This window comes from Bufo bufo, chromosome 2 (genome assembly GCF_905171765.1).
Source record: "Bufo bufo chromosome 2, aBufBuf1.1, whole genome shotgun sequence".
NCBI classification, from domain to species: domain Eukaryota; kingdom Metazoa; phylum Chordata; class Amphibia; order Anura; family Bufonidae; genus Bufo; species Bufo bufo.
Window position 1 is genome coordinate 499,469,803 of NC_053390.1, and position 18,848 is coordinate 499,488,650.

Here is an 18,848-nt window from a genome sequence, read left to right on the forward strand (position 1 = left end):
CGCACAGCAGTGTATAGCGCTATGTAGTACCGCTGTCACAATTCCTGAAAACAGTCGATTGGCAAGTGGCACAAGGCACAGCTCCTGCTGATCTAATGACCTAAGGATAAAAACTCAGATAAACCCTTTAGAAATATTTAAAAGAAAGTTATCTAGAAGTATACACGCACACATTCGCTTGCGCCAATTGTTACTACTCCCACTGTGCCTTTTCTCATCAAACTGTGTAGTTCCTGGTGAACTGGGAAGGCATAGCTGACATATGTGAACAAGCTCTATTAGCATAATGCCTGGAGGAGAAGAGGCGCCTCTTCCTTTAAAAGGGAAGTCTGCCTATTCCTCTATATATGTCCATACACAAAGGAGTCGACACGGTCTCCTCAGGTCTGGCAATCGCGCCACTCCCTGTCCACGTGTCTAAAAATAACCTCTGACGTCTCTCACATCAGGCAGCTCTCTAACGCCGAAAAGACGTCAACGCCATGTGACCTGATCGCGACTTCTCATTGGACGAGCGCGGCTTTCAGCGGCTAATTAGTTAACCAATGACCTCAGCCCAGTGTGCCTCGCTACTCTCTGCGGCCCGCCCACAACCCTAAGCAGGGAACGTCTCACGTCATATCGGACCAATCAGAGGGCAGCTAAGTGACATAATGTCCGCAGGAACGTTATATAAGGAAGTACGGGCGGCGGCGCCGCGGCTTAAAGATCGCTATAGGGAGGGAGCGGGACGCTGGCTTCAGCTCTCGGCTTCCTACTTTCCTCAGAGCTGACAAGTGCCGCTGTAAGGGGTCGAAGACTACGCGCGTCGGCACAGCCTGTGACTTGTGAGGCGGCGACGGAAGAGCAGGGGACTGGAGAAGGTTCACTCAGGGCGCACACCTAAAGTTCTCCTGTCTTCCTGGCAGAACCGAACTGTGGGCACCGCCTGCCCCTGTGCTGTGGCATGGTGCGGGACGTGTAGACAAAGACTGCCTGCCTCTTAAAGGGGAACTAACATTTCCAAGAACAAAGAAGCATATTCCGGAGTATTTTGTGCTGGGAGTTGAAGGCACGCCTACACAGAAGACGCAACAGATTGTGTTGGTCTCAGAGGACACATCTTACTTTGAATCGGTGCCTCCTTTCTTAAGAAGTCGGATGGGGTTTTAAGCAGAAGAACCCCACACAGTTCTTACTAAGACAGTCTTATGGTATAATGGAAATACCCTTCTACCATGATGAGGTGTTGAATCTGCATCAGTTGTCAAGCCTTTACACTTCCACTGTTGCCACCATGATGAAAAAGGACCTTAACCTCAACCTGAATGAGCAGGTAGCCAACAACCTAAAGTCTCTACGTGATAGTGATGGCCTTTTAACTTCTCCTGATCTTGGACTGCTGAAGCTAGCTTCTCCAGAACTTGAGAGGCTCATCATTCAATCCAATGGCCTGGTCACAACCACTCCAACTACCAGCCAATTTATTTACCCAAAGGTGGCCAGCGAAGAACAGGAGTTTGCTGAAGGATTTGTGAAAGCCCTGGAGGATCTTCACAAACAGAATCAACTTGGGGTGCCCAGTGCAGTGGATTTAAGTTCTGTACCTGTGGTTGCTAATCTCCAGCCTCCCCTACCAGCTGATGCCCCTGTATATGCCAATCTCAGTAGCTACTCAAGTGGATCAATGGGCACCACTGTTAACTACAGCACTGACACTGTACCATTTCCACCTCCACCGTCAGGCTTGTCACAGCCGTCTGGGGCCCCTCCACCTAGACTACAGACTCTCAAGGATGAACCTCAAATTGTGCCAGAAGTGGCAACTTTTGGAGAAAGCCCACCAATGTCTCCAATTAATATGGACACACAGGAACGAATCAAGGCTGAACGAAAGAGGCTACGAAACAGAATAGCAGCATCTAAATGCAGAAAGAGGAAATTGGAGAGAATTTCTAGACTCGAGGAGAAAGTGAAAAGCCTTAAAAATCAAAATACGGAGTTGGCATCTACTGCTAACCTGTTGAGGGAACAGGTGGCCCAGCTGAAGCAGAAGGTCATGAGTCATGTCAACAGTGGCTGCCAACTTCTTCCTCAGCAGGTCCAAGCTTATTAAGCTTTTCTTGTTTCCAGTTTTTACTTTACTATGCCTACTGATAAACTTCATTCCAAAAGAGGATCCCCCATGCTGGAAGTAGACTGTCCAGACACAATGCCATCTTGTAGCCACGAGGATCATAGGCCCAACCAAAGACTATTGTGGTTTGTTGAGACAGTGTGTATCAATAAGTTCAATAGACAGCAGTTGTCCTCCTCAGAGGTAACCATGTCATAGAAAACGAGGGATGTTGCTTAATGAGGCCTTAGACATTATGTAGCTGGTTGTTTCTTGAGACAAAGCTCAGATAATGCTTATTGGTAAAAAAAATAAAATAATGTTTGTTTACATTGTTGTAAGGGAAAATGACACTTATTTCATGTACTTATATGTGCAGGGCAACAAAGGAGACAGATGTGGATCCAGAGTGCCTAAAAGGAACGCAGTTATTTTTGTAGGTATAGTAGGGGCCCTCTCCCCTCCTCCAGGACCCAGGTTTACACCACATAGAAGCTGTTTATTCTTAAAACATGTTCTCGACAAACTTGGTTGACTTTTAAAGCCAAGTGCAATTAGTTCTGGTTGCATATTTACTGCCTTAAATGTTTACAAGGTCCCTGGAGCAGGGGGAAGAGGGGCATTCCTCTGCATGTGTTTGACCTATTTCTTGCCAGAGGGTTTCTGACATTACAGGCCACTCCATTGGAGTAGTTAGGGAAGGCTCTAGGTGTGTCATGCTTGCACACCCTGTTGTAAAATAATGTAAATGTAATATTTTGCAGATCTTGTTTTTGAAGTGTTTTATGTGCTATATTTATGTTCTACTGGGAACAATGTTTTTAAGCTGTTTTTTTTACTATGCATTCAACAAGTATATCCAGTACTTTAGTGTTCTTATGTACAATAAAGTATGGTCTAAATGATCAATAGTCTTTTATTTTTGTTGCATGGTTTCTAATGAAGGTTCTGTTTAAACAGTGCTTTGTTCTGCATGAAACCTGCACGTTAATATATGCATTTGATAATGGAGATTTGCACCCCCCCATGTATAGGTCTGCCTTTATCCAGCCATCTATTTATCTTATATCTATCTAGGATGTAGTTATCTATTGTGAATAGATACATATCTATTGTACAATGTGATTATGTGTTTTGTTAGGAGTGCCTGTTATTATCTCTTAACTCATAAGCATAAAACCTATAATTAGGTTTGAAGCCCAGAATAATAGAAACTCAGTCTTTACCCAAACTTAATTTCAATACATCAGAGCATTGTACAGGTAGGTGTAGATCTACAATCCGATGCTAGTTAATAGTCTGTAAAACATGCAGTAACATGTTTGTGTATGTGTTAAATGTGTTTGAAAGCTAATGTAGACTTAAATGTTGATCTGCTACGTTTCCAGAAGCCAGGCCAGTCAATTTTTGCCTGCATATAGTTAAGGTTTACACGTACTTTCTTCTATTCCTGTAAGTAGTATCCTTTCATGCATGCAACTAAGCATAGATGTAAGTCTGCCATAGACTTTCATTGTAAAATATGTGTACACTTGTATTATTGAAAGGCATGTTAGACTGCATTTTACAATGTTGTCTTGAAGCAGTATATGCACCAGAAGGAAGAAAACTAGTGCCACCTATAGGTGGCTACCTGGTAAGTCAGTGTCCAAACCTAATGAGTTTTCAAACATTTTTGTTAACCCAACCAGACGCACTCATCTGTAGACAGCACAGGTTTGACCTTGTTGCTCCGCAGCAGTGCAGAATAGGATTCTTGTTGACTGTGTAGTGATTCATGGAAGGTACACATTCTCCATGTGGAAATGTCACTATCAAATGCGTGTGAAAACAACTCTTTTGACTTGTGTTTGGCCCATAGGACCTGAGGTTCTTTGTGTTAATCAATTTTTTTTCTTATGGACCAGGTCCGTTCTAATCCACAAAGATAAAGACTTGGTGGCATATCTGAGGTTAAAGGGTTATTCCGGTTAGAGTAAAAGGGTTTTTCATGATTGTTTTTACTGATGACCTATTCTGTGAGAATTCCGTAGATAGCCAAGCAATGTACCAGCGGTGCCCATGCTGCAGACCACAAATTGTGGTCCGCCATGCACGGGCTCCGACGTGTGCCCACCGTCTGCGGACATGGACCTGTTCACTTGAATAGGGTCCGCAATCCGCATTTGACAGTCCCACCGCAAGCACTGCTTTTTTGCAGTGTGGAGAGAAAACCCATGAAAGTACTACGGAGTGCTTCCGTTCTGCAACCCACCGTATCTCACACAGTGCGGACCCATTCAAGTGAATGGAACTGCATTCGTGATGCGGTGCGAACATGGCCTGTGCCCGTATATTGCAGACCCACTGTTTGCAGGCCACATTACGGGCACGGACCTGTTATGGTCGTGTGCATGAGGCCTTATTGTGAGCCAAAACCAGGTGCAAGTAAAAAGCACAGAACCAGTTAAAGGGGTTCTGCACCTTCATTTAACTGATGATCTATCCTCTGGATAGATCATCAGCTTCTGATCGGCGGGGGTCCGACACCCGGGACCCCCGCCGATCAGCTGTTTTAGAGGGCAGCGGCGCTCCAGCAGCGCCACGGCCTTCTCACTGTTTACCGCCGGCCCACTGACGTCACGACTAGTATCAACTAGCGTGGGCGGGGCTAAGCTCTATTCAAGTGAACAGAGCTAAGTTCCGCCCATGCTAGTCGATACTAGTCGTGACGTCAGTGGGCCGGCGGTAAACAGTGAGAAGGCCGTGGCGCTGCTGCCTTCTCAAACAGCTGATCGGCGGGGGTCCCGGGGGTCGGACCCCCGCCGATCAGAAGCTGATGATCTATCCAGAGGATAGATTATCAGTTAAATGAAAGTGCAGAACCCCTTTAATATTTTTCCAATATACCTTATCTCTGTAGATTTCACTACTGGTTTTGGCGCACAATAACTAATGGAAATAACTGAAGTGTGAATTCAGCCATAGTGGAGTGCTGTACTTGCCTAGCTCCGTAACTTACTATGCTTAATTTTTATATAACTTATCAGTTATAAATATCTGTAAGGCTTGAATTCTGTCTGTGCGTTACTTTTTGCATTTTTTCAGAAAGTTTAAAAAACTTGGATACATCCTCTCGTCTGTCATGCATGAGGACACCCTTTTACAGGTGAATTGCACATATATGCCACAACTTTTTGTTTAGCCTCATTTTTTTCCACAGCAGCTGGCCCTTTAATAGTGACCTTTACACTGCCCTGTCCCCTTAACCGTAAACTCCACAGTGCCCGTCCCTTTAAAGAGGTTATCCGAGTAATGAAAAAAATGAAATAAAACTCATCAGGACTGGCATATACATTAGTTAAGCTTGATTTCTTAAGAAAAAAAACCATACTTACACTTTTGCATGGTTCTGTTATTCTTGCTTTGTTTACATGCTGCAGCAAGGCTGTGGAGGCGTGTAACAGCAATGACTAAGCTCTCCCTCATGAATATTTGTGTGTGAATAATCTGACCTTCCCCGCCCCCTGCACTGCTTGCTCTGCAAAACCTAACCTTGCATACAAAGTCACATGATCTTCTTGTCACATTGCATATCTATCTCCTATCTATCTATGTATTTATCTATCGTCTATCGATCTAAATTAACTGAACTCCATGGCACTTCCAAAATCAAACGTGTGTTTTATTCGCCAAGTGACAGTGACGTTTCGGTCTGCTCAATGGAACCTTTCTCAAGCTGTCACTTGGCAAATAAAACACACGTTTGATTTTAGAAGTGCCGTGGAGTTCAGTTAATTTATATTTATGGCTGATGGATCGCCTCTACAGCCGCTGGCACTCCGTTTTTACTTTTTTTTTTTACTGCTGTGCTGCCTGCCTTTTTGCTTTTTTTTATCTATCGGACCCCAGTATATAGTGTGTGTGTGTGTGTGTGTATATATATATATATATATATATATACCCAGCAGTATACAGGACAGCAGTTTATAGTGTGTATATATATTTATATATCCAGCAGTACACAGGACAGAGTATATCGTGTATATATTATATATGTATATATACAGCAGTATACAGGACTAGGGATCGACCGATTATCGGTTTTACTGATATTATCGGCCGATATTGAGGATTTTGACCGTTATCGGTATCGGCATCTATTTTGCCGATATACCGATAACGTATTGGGAACACAGAACGCGCTGCTCTCAGCGCTCTCTGTGTTCCCTCAGCAGCACAGGGGAGAAGGAAGCAGTGTCTCCCTCCCCCTGTGCTGCTGCTGCCGCTGCCGCCAATGAGAGGAGAGAAGACAAGAGAAGGGGATGGGCTGTGGCCACCTCTCCACCAATGAAGATAAGCCTCTCATCAATTCATATACAGGAGGCGGGAGCTGGCTGCAGAATCACATAGCCGGCTCCCGACCTCTATGAGCGGTAGCTGCGATCTGCGGCAGTTAACCCCTTAGGTGCCGCGGATCGCAGCCACCGCTCATAGAGGTCGGGAGCCGGCTATGTGATTCTGCAGCCAGCTCCCGCCTCCTGTATATGAATGATTGAGAGTTATCTTCATTGGTGGCGCAGCGCCCCCCCCCAAGCCCCCCGGTATTAATCATTAGTGGCGCAGTGCGCCCCCCACCCCCATCCCAATAGTAAAAACATTGGTGGCGCAGTGCGCCCCCCCACCCAGTATTAATCATTGGTGGCAGTGGCCACAGGATCCCCTCCTCCTCCGATCGGAGCCCCAGCTGTGTAATCCTGGGGCTCCGATCGGTTGCCATGGCAGCCAGGACGCTATTGAAGCCCTGGCTGCCATGTTCAGCTCCATACTGCTGTGTGCACAGAGCAGCAGGGACAGTGTGAGCTCCTATTCACCCTGATAGAGATCTATCAGGGTGAATGGGACAAGGGTTCTAGTCCCTAAGGGGGCTAAAAGTTAGTAAAAAAAAAATAACACACAAAAATATTAGGTATAAATGAAAAAGATTTACAAAAAAAAATAAAAATACACGTTAACAATAAACATATTAATTTTCAGCAGATTTGTGTAGGAATTTTATTTTTTTCTCAAAAATGAAAATTCCCAGAATATCGGTATAAATTATCGGCTATCGGCCTGAAAGTTCACAAATTATCGGTATTGGCCCTAAAAAATCAATATCTGTCGATCCCTATACAGGACACGAGTGTATATATATATATATATATATATATATATATATATATATATAGTCAGGACTCGCTCTGGTAGACAGGATTAGGCCTCATGCACACGACCAGTGTGTGCATCCGTGGCCGTTGTGCCGTTTTCCGTTTTTTTTCGCGGACCCATTGACTTTCAATGGGTCCGTGGAAAAATCGGAAAATGCACCGTTTTGCAGCCGAGACCGTGATCCTTGTATCCTGTCCGTCAAAAAAATAAGACCTGTCCTATTTTTTTGACGGACAACTGTTCACGGACCCATTCAAGTCAATGGGTCCGTGAAAGAATACGGATGCACACAAGATTGGCATCCGTGTCCGTGATCCGTGACAGTAGGTTACTTTCATACAGACGGATCCGAAGATCCGTCTGCATAAAAGCTTTTTCAGAGCTGAGTTTTCACTTCGTAAAAACTCAGATCCGACAGTATATTCTAACACAGAGGCATTCCCATGGTGATGGGGACGCTTCAGGTTAGAATATACTAAAAGAACTGTGTACATGACTGCCCCCTGCTGCCTGGCAGGTGCTGCCAGGCAGCAGGGGGCAGCCCCCCCCCCCCTGTAGTTAACACATTGGTGGCCAGTGTGGCTGCCCCCCCTCCCTCCCCTGTAGTTAACTCATTGGTGGCCAGTGGGCCCCCCTCCCTCCCCTGTAGTTAACTCTTTGTTGTCCAGTGCGGCCGGCCTCCCCCTCCCTCCCCTGTAGTTAACTCTTTGTTGTCCAGTGCGGCCGGCCCCCCCTCCCTCCCCTGTAGTTAACTCATTGGTGGCCAGTGGGCCCTCTCCCCTCCCTCCCCCTCCTAATTAAAATCTCCCCCCCTATCATTGGTGGCAGCGGAGAGTACCGATCGGAGTCCCAGTTTAATCGCTGGGGCTCCGATCGGTAACCATGGCAACCAGGACGCTACTGCAGTCCTGGTTGCCATGGTTACTTAGTAATTTGTAGAAGCATTATACTTACCTGCGAGCTGCGATGTCTGTGTTCGGCCGGGAGCTCCTCCTACTGGTAAGTGACAGGTCATTAAGCAATGCGCCGCACAGACCTGTCACTTACCAGTAGGAGGAGCTCCCGGGGCCGGCCGCACTGGACAACAAAGAGTTAACTACAGGGGAGGGAGGGGGGGCCCACTGGCCACCAATGAGTTAACTACAGGGGAGGGAGGGGGGCCGGCCGCACTGGCCACCAATGAGTAAAAAACAGGGGGGGGGGTCTGCCCCCTGCTGCCTGGCAGCACCTGCCAGGCAGCAGGGGGCAGTCATGTACACAGTTCTTTTAGTATATTCTAACCTGAAGCGTCCCCATCACCATGGGAACGCCTCTGTGTTAGAATATACTGTCGTATTTGAGTTTCACGATCTAACTCATATCCGACAGTATATTCTAACATAGAGGCGTTCCCATGGTGATGGGGACGCTTCAAGTTAAAATATACCATCGGATTGGAGAAAACTCAGATCCTATGCTATATTAACTCCTGACTTTACATTGAAAGTCAATGGGGGACGGATCCGTTCGAAATTGCACCATATTGTGTCAACGTCAAACGGATCTGTCCCCATTAACTTGCATTGTAATTCAGGACGGATCCGTTTGGCTCCGCACGGCCAGGCGGACACCAAAACGACTTTTTTTTCATGTCCGTGGATCCTCCAAAAATCAAGGAAGACCCACGGACGAAAAAAACGGTCACGGATCACGGAAAAACAGAACCCGTTTTTGCGGACCGCAAAAAAATACGGTCGTGTGCATGAGGCCTTAGTGGATGCAGTATAGAGGCAACAACAAGTTCTTTGGATCAAACAGTTCAGTGTTTAATTCACACTTTAGGCAAGTGACAAAACAGTCATATTCAAACAAAAAAAGTCACCTTGCGGTGTTGGAGGTAATTCACACCATGCGGCAATTCTGCCTCAAAGAGTCCTTGCTTATAGCAGCACTTTTCACGCCAAACAGGTAGCAAGCCTTCATCCAGACACAAGGCTCCCAGATCCCAACACAGAGACATGGCTTCTGAACCCAGCTGCCTATTTAAGGACAGCAAGGTGCTGCCAAAATCCGAACCGGCATTTAAAGTCTGGTATTTGACCTCACCTGGCTGAAAATCAGCCCAGCAGCACATGCTGGAAAGAAAATACCTGTTTTCCCAGACCAAACCTCTCAAGTTGATGGAAGCCACCTTGACGCCTGGTAGATGGGCCCGCTAAGAGCTTCCATTGCTCATTTATAGTCGGTATTGTACCACTTTTATCTAGAATGACCCCCATTTCTTAGCCCTATTGTTTGTATATATAACGGTGTGCAGCCATCTTGTTTTTTGAAATTATGTTTGCTTCATGGATATGCACCTGTGATTCTGAAGGTTCTAGTCTAAATTTTCTTGCAATATATTGAGGGTAGCACCTCATTTAGACTGAACACGCCCATCTACCTGGGACTGCTGAACATAGTACGTTTGTAGCTGGTTCCTACACTGCCCTGAATATTGTAGGCTTAAGTGAGTCCAAAGTGAGGCAGTATATTTAGTGATAGGGACCCATCTGCGGAAGCCACCTTGACGCCTGGTAGATGGATCCATTACTCATTTATAGTCGGTATTGTACCACTTTTATCTAGAATGACCCCCATTTCTTAGCGCTATTGTTTGTATATATAACGGTGTAGAAAGACAGAAACATGCAATGCGACAATTAACTGCAATATAGAGTACAAAATTGCATAATAATAACAAGTGCTACACTATAAGTGTGAGATACTTGGCAAATCGTTTTGTACAAAATTATTTGAGCCGTCTGCCGAGCGTCAAGGCGATCTCTGTTAGACGGGTTCCTACGCTAAATTCTACCTGTTAGGTGCCATGACGGCTACCATACACTTCAGGGAGTGTAGGTTCCACATTCCTACGCTAAATTTTACCTGTTAGGTGCCTTGATGGCTACCATATACTTCAGGGAGTGTAGGTTACACAGCAGGCCCACTCCAGGACATCACCGGCGCCAAATGGCTACCAAGGACTGCAGTGAGAGTCCACAAACTATCCCACTCCTGGTGCCATGGCTTCAGTGAGTGAAGGGGAGCAGGCCTGACTATGCACCAACACTAATTAAAATCAGCCTATAGGGCAGACAGGGTGGTCAGGAGTGCAGCCATCTATACAGGGAGTGCAGAATTATTAGCCAAGTTGTATTTTTGAGGATTAATTTTATTATTGAACAACAACCATGTTCTCAATGAACCCAAAAAAACTCATTAATATCAAAGCTGAATATTTTTGGAAGTAGTTTTTAGTTTGTTTTTAGTTTTAGCTATTTTAGGGGGATATCTGTGTGTGCAGGTGACTATTACTGTGCATAATTATTAGGCAACTTAACAAAAAACAAATATATACCCATTTCAATTATTTATTTTTACCAGTGAAACCAATATAACATCTCAACATTCACAAATATACATTTCTGACATTCAAAAACAAAACAAAAACAAATAAATCAGTGACCAATATAGCCACCTTTCTTTGCAAGGACACTCAAAAGCCTGCCATCCATGGATTCTGTCAGTGTTTTGATCTGTTCACCATCAACATTGCGTGCAGCAGCAACCACAGCCTCCCAGACACTGTTCAGAGAGGTGTACTGTTTTCCCTCCTTGTAAATCTCACATTTGATGATGGACCACAGGTTCTCAATGGGGTTCAGATCAGGTGAACAAGGAGGCCATGTCATTAGATTTTCTTCTTTTATACCCTTTCTTGCCAGCCACGCTGTGGAGTACTTGGACGCGTGTGATGGAGCATTGTCCTGCATGAAAATCATGTTTTTCTTGAAGGATGCAGACTTCTTCCTGTACCACTGCTTGAAGAAGGTGTCTTCCAGAAACTGGCAGTAGGACTGGGAGTTGAGCTTGACTCCATCCTCAACCCGAAAAGGCCCCACAAGCTCATCTTTGATGATACCAGCCCAAACCAGTACTCCACCTCCACCTTGCTGGCGTCTGAGTCGGACTGGAGCTCTCTGCCCTTTACCAATCCAGCCACGGGCCCATCCATCTGGCCCATCAAGACTCTCTCTCATTTCATCAGTCCATAAAACCTTAGAAAAATCAGTCTTGAGATATTTCTTGGCCCAGTCTTGACGTTTCAGCTTGTGTGTCTTGTTCAGTGGTGGTAGTCTTTCAGCCTTTCTTACCTTGGCCATGTCTCTGAGTATTGCACACCTTGTGCTTTTGGGCACTCCAGTGATGTTGCAGCTCTGAAATATGGCCAAACTGGTGGCAAGTGGCATCTTGGCAGCTGCACGCTTGACTTTTCTCAGTTCATGGGCAGTTATTTTGCGCCTTGGTTTTTCCACACGCTTCTTGCGACCCTGTTGACTATTTTGAATGAAACGCTTGATTGTTCGATGATCACGCTTCAGAAGCTTTGCAATTTTAAGAGTGCTGCATCCCTCTGCAAGATATCTCACTATTTTTGACTTTTCTGAGCCTGTCAAGTCCTTCTTTTGACCCATTTTGCCAAAGGAAAAGAAGTTGCCTAATAATTATGCACACCTAATATAGGGTGTTGATGTCATTAGACCACACCCCTTCTCATTACAGAGATGCACATCACCGAATATGCATAATTGGTAGTAGGCTTTCGAGCCTATACAGCTTGGAGTAAGACAACATGCATAAAGAGGATGATGTGGTCAAAATAATCATTTGCCTAATAATTCTGCATGCAGTGTATAACGGTGTGCAGCCATCTTGTTATTTGTATGTATATATATATATATATATATATATATACATACACATTATATACTCCTGTCCTGTATACTGCTGGATTATTTATATATATATATATATATAAACTCCTGTCCTGTATACTGCTGGATATCTAGCAGTATACAGGACGGGAGTATATAGTGTATACATATATATCCAGGAGTATATAGTGTATATACTGTATATATCCAGCAGTATACAGGACGGGAATATATAGTGTATATACTGTATATTTCCAGCAGTATACAGGACAGGAGTATATAGTGTGTATATATATATATATATCCAGCAGTATACAGGACAGGGAGTATATAGTGTATATATACACTGCTCAAAAAAATAAAGGGAACACAAAAATAACACATCCTAGATCTGAACTAATTAAATATTCTTCTGAAATACTTTGTTCTTTACATAGTTGAATGTGCTGACAACAAAATCACACAAAAATTAAAAAATGGAAATCAAATTTTTCAACCCATGGAGGTCTGGATTTGGAGTCACACTCAAAATTAAAGTGGAAAAACGCACTACAGGCTGATCCAACTTTGATGTAATGTCCTTAAAACAAGTCAAAATGAGGCTCAGTAGTGTGTGTGGCCTCCACGTGCCTGTATGACCTCCCTACAATGCCTGTGCATGCTCCTGATGAGGTGGCGGACGGTCTCCTGAGGGATCTCCTCCCAGACCTGGACTAAAGCATCTGACAACTCCTGGACAGTCTGTGGTGCAACGTGACGTTGGTGGATAGAGCGAGACATGATGTCCCAGATGTGCTCAATTAGATTCAGGTCTGGTGAACGGGCGGGCCAGTCCATAGCATCAATGCCTTCGTCTTGCAGGAACTGCTGACACACTCCAGCCACATGAGGTCTAGCATTGTCTTGCATTAGGAGGAACCCAGGGCCAACCGCACCAGCATATGGTCTCACAAGGGGTCTGAGGATCTCATCTCGGTACCTAATGGCAGTCAGGCTACCTCTGGCGAGCACATAGAGGGCTGTGGGGCCCTCTAAAGAAATGCCACCCCACACTATTACTGACCCAATGCCAAACCGGTCATGCTGGAGGATGTTGCAGGCAGCAGAACGTTCTCCACTGCGTCTCAAGACTCATCTGTCACATGTGCTCAGTGTGAACCTGCTTTCATCTGTGAATAGCACAGGGCGCCAGTGGCGAATTTGCCAATCTTGGTGTTCTCTGGCAAATGCCAAACGTCCTGCACGGTGTTGGGCTCTAAGCACAACCCCCACCTGTGGACGTCGGGCCCTCATATCAACCTCATGGAGTCTGTTTCTGACCGTTTGAGCAGACACATGCACATTTGTGGCCTGCTGGAGGTCATTTTGCAGGGCTCTGGCAGTGCTCCTCCTGTTCCTCCTTGCACAAAGGCGGAGGTAGCGGTCCTGCTGCTGGGTTGTTGCCCTCCTACGGCCTCCTCCACGTCTCCTGATGTACTGGCCTGTCTCCTGGTAGCGCCTCCATGCTCTGGACACTATGCTGACAGACACAGCAAACCTTCTTGCCACAGCTCGCATTGATGTGCCATCCTGGATAAGCTGCACTACCTGAGCCACTTGTGTGGGTTGTAGACTCCGTCTCATGCTACCACTAGAGTGAAAGCACCACCAGCATTCAAAAGTAACCAAAACATCAGCCAGGAAGCATAGGAACTGAGAAGTGCTCTGTGGTCACCACCTGCAGAACCACTCCTTTATTGGGGGTGTCTTGCTAATTGCCTATAATTTCCACCTGTTGTCTATCCCATTTGCACAACAGCATGTAAAATTGATTGTCACTGAGTGTTGCTTCCTAAGTGGACAGTTTGATTTCACAGAAGTGTGATTGACTTGGAGTTACATTGTGGTGTTTAAGTGTTCCCTTTATTTTTTTGAGCAGTGTATATATATCCAGCAGTATACAGGACAGTATAATATAGTGCAGAGATCAGCAACCTTCGGCACTCCAGCTGTTGTGAAACTACAATTCCCAGCATGCTCCATTCATTTATATGGGAGTTCTGAGAAGAGAAGAGCAAGTATGCATGCTGGGAGTTGTAGTTTCACAACAGCTGGAGTGCCGCAGGTTGCCTACCCCTGATATAGTGTGTGTGTCTATATATATATATAGATGCACACTGAGCAAAAATGACTGCAGCAGAGAGAATTAGGAATGTGCAATTAATCAAAAAATGGGAAGAGGAAGCAACCTTTTGCTCTCACAGATTTATGAGACTCCTACTGGAGGAGGAAAAACTGGCACTTGATGTCAAACAAAAAAAAAGTAAACAGTCTGAGGGAACAGGCCTTGACATTCAAGGACGATACACAATTTCAGAAAAAGGAGGAACAGCTACAAAATTCTCTAGAAAGATTTCAAGACACGATACGAGACTGCAAACATCAGCAATTTGTGAAAGACTCGCTTGAATTCAAAGAGAATAGAGCATACACCTTTCTCAATAGAATACAACCTAAAGACTCTCATACATATACAGTTGCAAGAAAAAGTATGTGAACCCTTTGGAATTATATGGATTTCTGCACAAATTGGTCATAAAATGTGATCTGATCTTCATCTAAGTCACAACAATAGACAATCACAGTCTGCTTAAACTAATAACACACACACAGAATTAAATGTTACCATGTTTTTATTGAACACACCATGTAAACATTCACAGTGCAGGTGGAAAAAGTATGTGAACCCCTAGACTAATTACATCTCCAAGAGCTAATTGGAGTGAGGTGTCAGCCAACTGGAGTCCAATCAATGAGATGAGATTGGAGGTGTTCGTTACAGCTGCCCTGCCCTATAAAAAACACACACCAATTCTGGGTTTGCTTTTCACAAGAAGCATTGCCTGATGTGAATGATGCCTTGCACAAAAGAGCTCTCAGAAGACCTACGATTAAGAATTGTTGACTTGCATAAAGCTGGACAGGGTTATAAAAGTATCTCCAAAAGCCTTGCTGTTTATCAGTCCACGGTAAGACAAATTGTCTATAAATGGAGAAAGTTCAGCACTGCTGCTACTCTCCCTAGGAGTGGCCGTCCTGTAAAGATGACTGCAAGAGCACAGCGCAGACTGCTCAATGAGGTGAAGAAGAATCCTAGAGTGTCAGCTAAAGACTTACAAAAGTCTCTGGCATATGCTAACATCCCTGTAAGCGAATCTACGATACGTAAAACACTAAACAAGAATGGATTTCATGGGAGGATACCACAGAGGAAACCACTGCTGTCCCAAAAAAAAAATTGCTGCACGTTTACAGTTTGCACAAGAGCACCTGGATGTTCCACAGCAGTACTGGCAAAATATTCTGTGGACAGATTAAACCAAAGTTGAGTTGTTTGGAAGAAACACACAACACTATGTGTGGAGAAAAAGAGACACAGCACACCAACATCAAAACCTCATCCCAACTGTGAAGTATGGTGGTGGGGGCATCATGGTTTGGGGCTGCTTTGCTGCGTCAGGGCCTGGACGGATTGCTATCATCGAAGGAAAAATGAATTCCCAAGTTTATCAAGACATTTTGCAGGAGAACTTAAGGCCATCTGTCCACCAGCTGAAGCTCAACAGAAGATGGGTGTTGCAACAGGACAACGACCTAAAGCATAGAAGTAAATCAACAACAGAATGGCTTAAACAGAAGAAAATACGCCTTCTGGAGTGGCCCAGTCATAGTCCTGACCTCAACCCGATTGAGATGCTGTGGTATGTCCTCAAGAAAGCGATTCACACCAGACATCCCAAGAATATTGCTAAACTGAAACAGTTCTGTAAAGAGGAATGGTCAAGAATTACTCCTGACCGTTGTGCACGTCTGATCTGCAACTACAGGAAACGTTTGGTTGAAGTTATTGCTGCCAAAGGATGTTCAACCAGTTATTAAATCCAAGGGTTCACATACTTTTTCCACCTGCACTGTGAATGTTTACATGGTGGGTTCAATAAAAACATGGTAACATTTAATTCTTTGTGTGTTATTAGTATAAGCAGACTGTGATTGTCTATTGTTGTGACTTAGATGAAGACCACATCACATTTTATGACCAATTTGTGCAGAAATCCATATAATTCCAAAGGGTTCACATACTTTTTCTTGCAACTGTATCTCCTCTTTAGAAGCAGAGGGATCAGATAGTGAGACTAGAAGATGAAGAGGCAGAGGACACAGGAAGAGGAGGAAGAACTAGGTACACAAAATTAAACCAGTACACAAATAATAGTACTGACAAACCCTATTTTTCATCTAATGCACCTGTGAGCTCCACAACCTCTTTTTTAGCCCAACCACCTATCAACTGAGGAACAAAACCCAGGGGGGAACAGCAACATAACGAATCGAGACAATAGATTTGAAATTATTAACCTCTCCTCTTACCAAATTACTGCTTCGGAATATACCCTCCTAAGTAAAGGGTTATCCTTTGTACCTACGGTGCGATTTGACTGCTTTGAGTGGAATAAAGATATTGCACTATTTATAAGAAAGTTGCTCTGGCATAAACACTTTGCTCTGCAAGATAAAAAAAAAAAAAGTGTGAGGAGATGACAATGGATGCACAGGATCTCCAGATAACAAAAACTCTGATGGATCTAATAACAGGGGGGGGGGGGGGAACTGATTTGAGGGCCCCTTCATGAACCTCAAACTGAAAAGTGACCAAATGCCACCACCACTTGAAACAATTGCTCCTAAACCTAGAGGGCCTGGAAACTTGAGCCAAGATGAATCTGCTGCTCTTAAGAAACTAAAGCAAGATAAAAATGTAATAAAACCCTCTGACAAAGGGGGGAGCGTAGTGGTGCTGGACCACAAGACATATGTCAAGATGTGTATGGATATCCTTAGTGATAACCAATCATACAGGATTCTTGAGAGAAATCCTGGCTCGGTTTTCCTCCAAGAATTAAAGGCGATCCTAACAAGAGGTCTCAGACAAAATATGATTGACCAACAGGAATTTGATTTCCTTTTACTAGATTACCCCCATAACAGTAACATTTTACTCCCTACCTAAGATACATAAGGGGGTCACACCGCTTAAGGGGCGTCCGATTGAGTCCAGAGTAAGAAGTATCGGACAAAATGTTGGCATCTACAGTGGATATAAGGCTACTTTCACACTCGCGTTTGGTGCAAATCCATCATGGATCTGCACAGACGGATCCGTTTAGATAATACAACCGTCTGCATCCGTTCAGAACGGATCCGTTTGTTTTATCTGTAACATAGCCAAGGCAGATCTGCAAGCAGCGCTTTGGTGTCCGCCTCCAAACCAGAATGGAGACGAACGGAGGCAAACTGATGCATTTTGAGCGGATCCTTTTCCATTCAGAATGCATTAGGGCAAAACTGATCCGTTTTGGACCGCTTGTGAGAGCCCTGAACGGATCTCACAAACGGAAAGCCAAAACGCCAGTGTGAAAGTAGCCTAAAAAGTCTACATACCCCTGTTAAAATGTCAGGTTTCTGTGATGTAAAAAAATGAGACAAAGATAAATCATTTCAGAACTTTTTCCACCTTCAATGCGACCTATAAACTGTACAACGCAATCGAAAAACAAACTAAAATCTTTTAGGTAGAGGGACGAAAAAATATAAAAATAAAATAATATGGTTGCATAAGTGTGCACACCCTTGAACTAATACTTTGTTGAAGCACCTTTTGATTTTATTACAGCACTCAGTCTTTTTTTGGGTATGAGTCTATCAGCATGGCACATTTTGACTTGGCAAGATTTGCCCACTCTTCTTTGCAAAAACACTCCAAATCTGTCAGATTGTGTGGGCATCTTCTGTGCACAGCCCTCTTCAGATCACCCTACAGATTTTCAATCGGATTCAGGTCTGGGCTCTGGCTAAGCCATTCCAAAACTTTAATCTTTTTCTGGTGCAGCCATTCCTTTGCTGATTTGAATGTATGCTTTGGGTCGTTGTCATGCTGAAAGATGAAGTTCCTCTTCATGTTCAGCTTTCTAGCAGAAGCCTGAAGGTTTTGTGCCAATATTGACTGGTATTTGGAACTGTTCATAATTCCCTCTAGCTTAACTAAGGCCCCAGTTCCAGCTGAAGAAAAACAGCCCCAAAGCATGATGCTGCCACCACCATGCTTAACTGTGGGTATGGTGTTCTTTTGGTGATGTGCAGTGTTGTTTTTGCGCCAAACATATCTTTTGGAATAATGGCCAAAACCTTGGTTTCATCAGACCATAACACCTTTTCCCACATGCTTTTGGGAGACTTCAGATGTGTTTTTGCAAAATGTAACCTGGCTTGGATGTTTTTCTTAGTAAGAAAAGGCTTTCGTCTTGCCACTCTACCCCATAGCCCAGACATATGAAGAATACGGGAGATTGTTGTCACATGTATCACACAGCCAGTACTTGCCAGATATTCCTGCAGCTCCTTTAATGCTGCTGTAGGCCTCTTGGTAGCCTCCCATACCAGTTTTCTTCTCGTCTTTTCATTAATTTTGGAGGGATGTCCAGTTCTTGGTAATGTCACTGTTGTGCCATATTTTCTCCACTTGTTGATGACTGTGTTCCATGGTATATTTATTGCATTGGAAATTCTTTTGTACCCTTCTCCTGACTGATACCTTTTAACAATGAGATCCCTCTGATGCTTTGGGAGCTCTCTGTGGACCATGGCTTTTGCTGTGGGATGCGACTAAGAAAATTTCAGGAAAGGCCAACTAGAGCAGCTGAACTTTATTTGGGGTTTATCAGAGGCACTTTAAATGATGGCACGTGTATCCTGACTCTTTTTTAACATTATTTTGAATGTGATTGCTT

General features: G+C 44.3%; 1 protein-coding gene across 1 annotated transcript; it reads left to right on the forward strand.

Moving 5' to 3' along the window:
* Positions 1 to 694: 694 nt before the first annotated feature.
* On the forward strand, positions 695 to 3,000 carry JUND (JunD proto-oncogene, AP-1 transcription factor subunit). Its single transcript, XM_040417804.1, has one exon. It carries the CDS (start codon positions 1,199 to 1,201, stop codon positions 2,093 to 2,095), a length of 897 nt encoding a protein of 298 aa, XP_040273738.1. The 5' UTR covers positions 695 to 1,198; the 3' UTR covers positions 2,096 to 3,000.
* The last annotated feature ends 15,848 nt before the right edge of the window (positions 3,001 to 18,848 follow it).